At 33.1% G+C, this 6,611-nt stretch overlaps 1 protein-coding gene across 1 annotated transcript; it reads left to right on the forward strand.

The window, feature by feature from the left end:
• Positions 1–1,766: 1,766 nt before the first annotated feature.
• LOC142624233 (endo-1,3;1,4-beta-D-glucanase-like) lies at positions 1,767–5,653 on the forward strand. Its single transcript, XM_075797766.1, has 7 exons — positions 1,767–2,038; positions 2,780–2,801; positions 3,216–3,342; positions 3,703–3,793; positions 4,043–4,132; positions 4,568–4,668; positions 5,321–5,653. The coding sequence occupies exons 1-7, from the start codon at positions 1,891–1,893 to the stop codon at positions 5,459–5,461; spliced, it is 720 nt and encodes a 239-aa protein (XP_075653881.1). The 5' UTR covers positions 1,767–1,890; the 3' UTR covers positions 5,462–5,653.
• The last annotated feature ends 958 nt before the right edge of the window (positions 5,654–6,611 follow it).

Genomic DNA, 6,611 nt, shown 5'->3' on the forward strand with positions numbered 1-6,611 from the left:
TAATATCACATCCAATACTCAAATGTGCTTACTTAAAATTGAAATAACCACTTTCATGCGACGTGGCCTAGGTTTAAGCAAAGATGATAAAAGTTGCCACATGTCCCAAGTATACTTTTTGAACCAAATGTATAATAAATAAGTCTCATTTTTCATTAAGGAAATTGCTAGGGGCACCAAAAATATATCCTGAAATTTTTACACCCTATTATTTTTGTATTGTGGTGGAGTCTAGATGAGGTGAATCCTTATGAGATGGCATGAAAAAGTCTGTATATTTTACTGACTCTAGCACTCTTCTTTCATTAAGGGGGAAAAAGTTGTTATAGGACACTATAAAAAAGCAAAGACAAATTGTAAAATTTCCCTTAATCAACTTTTATCTATGTTACTGTTTAAAGGACTTTTCCTATTTGAAATCCTCATTTTTTTTGTTCAAAAATACCTCTACATCCCTATTTTTGAGTAGAGACAATACTAAAAGACAATTCAATAAAAATATAACTCTAACTTTCACTAAAACATTACTTAAAAAATAGAGTCACTCTTCTACTAATTTTTAAATTGCTTTATCCATGTATAAATTATATTCTCATAATAAAAATTATATATATAAAATAAAAAAAACAAATTTTTTTTCCCTACAAAATAAAACCACTAAAAAAGAAGTCTCACCACATGCACCAAACTTGTGTAATGATATAACGGTTTTGAGCTATAAAATGAGTCTGAGGTGTCCAATATTTACTACTATTTATTATTCATAAATACTAGTAAATAGGGCCATTTTTGTTAAATACCAACTTTATCCTATAACAGTTGGTTTTTATAATGAGCTATTAAGAGCATGAGGTATCCTTTTCTCGAAAAAGAAAAAAAAAAAAAGAGGTATCCAACATTTACTACTACATATTATGGGGTATATATATATATATATATATATAACATTTTATAAAATAATAATATTTAAATTATATTTTGAAAGCTAAGAAAGACATCAATGTTTAAATCCACCTTTGTAACTAACTAATTGTTAGTCTTCCATAAAATTAAGCAACTATTCACTAGGGTTCAAATCCTTCTTTTTTATAACTAATAACAAAACTATTTAGTTTCCCATAAAATTGAGTGTACTAAGATATGATGGTATTCCATTTTGTTGGTTTAATAATGATACCTATTGATTAAAAACCAATAGGAGACTTTCAAAAAAAAACCAATAGGAGACTTTGTATTGTGGAAGAGTAACGCTAGTGCCACATAAAATAGCACAACTTATTCCATAACTCGTCCATAAAATAACATGACCTAGTGTAGGAACTTGTGGTGGTGGGTAGAGTATCACTATCAACCCTATACATTGACCATTTCTCTATATTATGAAATTGAGTATTTTATTAAATTTATTATTAATTAGATCTAGAGAAAGTCTAGAGATACAAATTTTGACACTAATTTGATGCGGCAAATTATTAGCGGTAAGAAAAAAATAATGCCAATCATGGGTTCAAGTACTTGAAATAACATGCCAACTTAATAAATGTAAAAAATATTGTCAATTTTTTTTGATATAAAATAAAAATTATATTTTAACTTAATCTATGTGTACATGCATATGAAACCATCTCTTGAAGACTTAAACTCTAGCGTTTCCCTCCACACCCCACGAATAATTATATCCGTGAAAGGACAAAAAGAGGAATATTCTGTGCATTATTCGAGTACTGCATATAAATTTACCACAAAATTTGTAGTGACGTGGAAACTAGAAGGTTCCATTTTATCAAACATTCTATAAAATCCCAAAGACTGAGGATTCCATTTGTGTTTTGTTTTGTGTTTGCTGATCATAGAAAGAAAGAAAGAAAAAAACAGAAAAAGAGAATAAGAATGTCTGGTCCTCAGTGTTGCTCAAACCCACCAACCTTGAACCCAAATGCTGGTGCAGGCCACGTTGAACAGCTTGGTGGACTCAGCACCTATGTCTCTGGCTCTCCCAACTCCAAGCTTGCCATCCTTCTCATCTCTGACGTTTATGGTACCCACACTTTTCTTTGACACTTCACTTTTTTTGCTTGCTTTTGTGGTGTGCTCTAATTTTCACTTCAAACTGTGATCTGGGTGTTGGATTTTGTGTTGTGAGGATACCATTGGGGGGCTGTTTAGATTCATTTTAGGTGATCGGTGGACGAAATGGTGTTTAAGTTTTTGGAAAAAATTACATTTTGAACTCTATAATTCAGGATTGTAACAAATAACAAATGAGACCCTGAGGTTTCAAAATGCAACAAATTTAAGTGCAATCGAATTGTGATTGAGGATTAATATAGGTTTTTGCAGAATTTTTCCTTTTTTTCACCTACACACACACACACACACACACACACACATATATATTAGCTTTATTTATGAATCTTGAAGAAAATTGATTAGCACCATCAGTTGTCCTTTGAATTTATCTGTTTAGTGGAAAAGCTTTCAATTATATTTTTGGTAATCTCTAGCGTATTCTGTTCTTGATGATTGGTGTTTGTTCTAGTCATTTATGTAAAATATATCTTGCCTTCTTTTATGCCATTTATATGTTTGTCTGTGTTGGGCTTGTTTGGGATATCGAAAATGAGTATTAAGGAAGCAGTGGGAATGGATTTGTTGAACAATTGATATTGATGCTGTGGATACAGGATACATATGTACCTGCTATAAAATATGTAATAGGCTATGTTAATTCATTACCAGTTTTATGATTCCATCTTAACATGTTTGAGTTTTCCTGCAGGATATGAGGCTCCAAACCTGAGGTATGGCTAATTTTCATCTCTCTTTTCTTTGTTTAGTTTATGGGTTTTGCATAGTCTGTTAGATTAGGTTGTTATAATAGTGTTTATGTGTTGGTGAACACCTTTTACATAATGACTTTTTGAGTTTAGGTGACACATATTTCTTTAAAATTCTGAGCCATCAGTGTGAAACTTAGTTGACTTAATTCGGTCAAATATTAGGCACTTTAAAATACTTTCATTTTTCTCTAATTTGGAAGTGGAGTACAATTATAATTCTCTATTTGAAGCTATGCCATGTTATTTTGAATAAGAAGTGCAGCAATAAAGATTTTTCTGTTAAAAGTTGGAGTTGTACTCTACACATTTCAGACACAGAACTAACATTCTGAAAACTAATTTTATCTTCTTTTTTTTTTTTAATTTTTTTTAAAGGAAGCTTGCAGACAAGGCTGCAGCTGCTGGATTTTATGTGGTAGTTCCTGACTTCTTCAATGGAGATCCCTATGTGCCTGATGATGCTAATAGGCCTATACAAGTTTGGTTGAAGGATCATGGAGCGGTTGGTTCTATCTTTTAATACTTGCATGGAAGTTGTCTATAATTTTGATTTTCTCATGGTGGACCCTTTTGCGAAACTTGAAAATATTGCTGCATTTTTCATTTGAGATTGTGAGTTTGGTATTTACAACATATTAGGCTGTCTGAATATGTGTGTGGATTTAGCTGCATAACTTCTTTAGCATTATTACTGAAAGTAACAGATCGTTCTTACTTAATAAATTATTAAACCACCTAGCTGTGTAAACCTTTTGTGGCCTTGATTGAAATTGATGACCCTGATATTGCAGCTTTCAGCTAATTACTATGTGATTTTTAGTATGCACTAATAGTGTCTGAAGCTCTATAATTCTTTCTAAAGGATAAGGGATTTGAGGAGGCAAAGCCAGTAATTGAAGCTGTAAAAAGTAAAGGTGTTTCTGCAGTTGGGGCTGCTGGCTTTTGCTGGGGTGGTGAGTTTTTATCATTAATTCTTCATTCCCAAACTAGCACCCTAGCACAGAAGTTATTGCTTGTTAGGGAAGAATTGGTTTTGTGTATCTTCATAGTTTCACTATAACCCCCTCCCCTGACTAAGTTTCTCTATTTTTTCTATTGAAAACAAGTTTGATTAAGGATTCTAAATTTCTAACATTTTAAGTCAGATAGCATTTTATTGATTGAAAAAAATGCTGATACTTGAACTTTTGTGCTCTTCTCAGCCAAGGTTGTGGTTGAACTTGCAAAAGCTGAGTTTATCCAAGCTGCTGTGCTATGTCATCCTTCATTTGTCACTCTAGATGATATCAAGGGTATGGATTCTAGTGCTTGAGATGTGCTAAAGCTTGATATTAGTTTTATTAGATTATTAGTTTGCAATTTCAGAAATGAAAAATGTCTTTAGCACATTCAGGAAAAAATTTCTAGCTCTCATCAATACTCTATCAATTTAAATGTTGGCAGTAATTGCAAGTATCTGACTCTATAAGTTGCTTTTTCTCCCTTCCTCTTGGGGTCAATGGATTTTTTTTTTTCTTGGCTACTGGCATACTGATTTGCAATGATTTAATATTATTTAATGCCTTTTCTGTTTAAAAAATACATTCTGGTTGTCAGAAATCATTTCTTTAACAATGGTGTTTTTGAGTTTTTCTACATTGAATTTCTTCTGTTTTGGTACAAGTGCAAGGGAAAAAAACAATGGATTGTCTCATTGTTTACTGATCAATATTTGGGATTAATTTCAGGGGTTAAGGCTCCTATTGCGGTACTAGGAGCTGAACATGACCATCTTTCTCCACCCACGCTCTTGAAACAGTTTGAAGAGGCCTTAGCTGCTAAACCTGAGGTAGGAAAACCAAATCCTTATTTTATTATGAAATCTTATAATTAATGCCTTTTCCTTTCTAATTATGAAAGCTTCTTTTCTTTATATAAAAAAGAAGGAAATCTAATACTGATGTTTCATTGTTCTTTTAATGACGGCAGATTGGCTGTATTTAATTTTTTACATATTAAAATATAGCCAGGAGCCCTTTAGCCTGAATTTCATGCTTTAAGTTTAGCATTTGTTTCTTTTAGAGAGTAATTTTTTTGGTCATGTTATCTATTCAGCTTTGTTTTTGCACATTTCTTCAATGATTAGATGACTCTTCGGATAGATTTTTTGACTTGATAAGTAGAATATTTTTCCCCATACTTTCCCAAATTTTGCATTTATTAAGGATTTTTGGCCTTGGCATTTGATGAATGTTCTTCATAGCATTTTTGGCTTTGGCTCTGTTGGTAAAGAGATAGGTTGGGGTTGGGATAAGTGTTATCAATCTTTTTGAACAAATGATTAAATGTTCATATGGTGATTCATCATCTTGTCTTTGAAATGCCTGAGGTCTATCTTTGAAACCAGGCCATGGTTTGCCTATGCAATGCATCAATCTTGGTGTAACTTTTTCCAAATATTGCATTTCATAATAATAAAATAATGTTTTGATTCTCTTCAGGTGGATGGCTTTGTTAAGATATTTCCAAAAGTTGCACATGGGTGGACAGTCAGGTACAGTGTTGAAGATGTGGCAGCTGTGAAGTCTGCTGAGGAGGCCCATCAGAACTTGTTAGAATGGTTTGCTAAGTATGTGAAGTGAAATCGTCAAATTAGATACTTCTGCGATATGTCTTGGTTCTATAATATTATGAGTAGCAGTGTGGACCCAGTAAAATGCTAGTTTTCTCATGTGGTTGAGACTTGAGAGAACCTGGACTTCAATCTGTAGTATGTAAGAATTTAATTGAACTGTTTATGAATAAAGGGTGAAAATAGCGTGCTTTATCTGAAAGTAGGGCTATAGTGAGAGCAATGTGTGTGTGTGTGTATGTAGTTCATGTGGTTGTCATTACACCATGCATTCTCTATGTCCATGGCAATATCAGTGCCTTTGGCTCTTTGAGCTGTCTGAGGCTATAATGCACTGGAAGTGTTGAGAGTAGCTAGACTTCAATCTGTAGTATATAAGAATTTGAATGAACTTGTTTATGAATAAAGGGTGAAAATTGCATGCTTTTTCTGAAAGTATGGCTGTAGTGAGAGCAATGTGTGTGTATGTGGTTCATGTGGTTGTCATTACACCATGCATTCTCTGATGTACATGGCAATATCAGTGCCTTTGGCTCTTTGAGCTGTCTGAGGCTATAATGCACTGAAAGTGTTGCCTCGGCGGCTCTAAAATCTGTGTGACTGGATTAATTCTGATGAGTTATGACTGAATGCCTTCAATATAGATCATAAATTTGCCGAATGCTTTGAATTGGCTCATGTGACCATGTCATTATTGCATATGTATTATCTCAAAAGTGATCAATGCAGATGCCTTTGAGCTATCAGAGGCTAAGAAAAGCTGGAGAGCTTGCCTCTGAGGTTCTATAAATGGCCGAATTCCTGCCTCATTGTGGGAGGCTCTCTTAATGTTTGCTACAGTCTACATTGCACTTCACAGGTTTACTGTGTATGCCAAATCATTCATGCTATCCTTGCAAATATTGTGATAGAATAATTTTCATTATTTTACGAGTGAAAGCAGATGGTGGCATCATGGGCTCATATATATACAGCTTTTACGTTAAGCTCTATTACTAAACCTCTGCAGTTAGCCAAATAGGCAATAGAAATAAAGAATTATTTGTATTTTTTTAAACTATAAAATACTATAATTAAAAAAAAACACACACACACACAAATACATTAATCTTCTTCAGTTCCTCATCTTCAACCAAAAGACAGTTCTTGTTCACCCAAAA

The sequence above is a fragment of the Castanea sativa genome, chromosome 2, assembly GCF_040712315.1.
Source record: "Castanea sativa cultivar Marrone di Chiusa Pesio chromosome 2, ASM4071231v1".
NCBI lineage: Eukaryota > Viridiplantae > Streptophyta > Magnoliopsida > Fagales > Fagaceae > Castanea > Castanea sativa.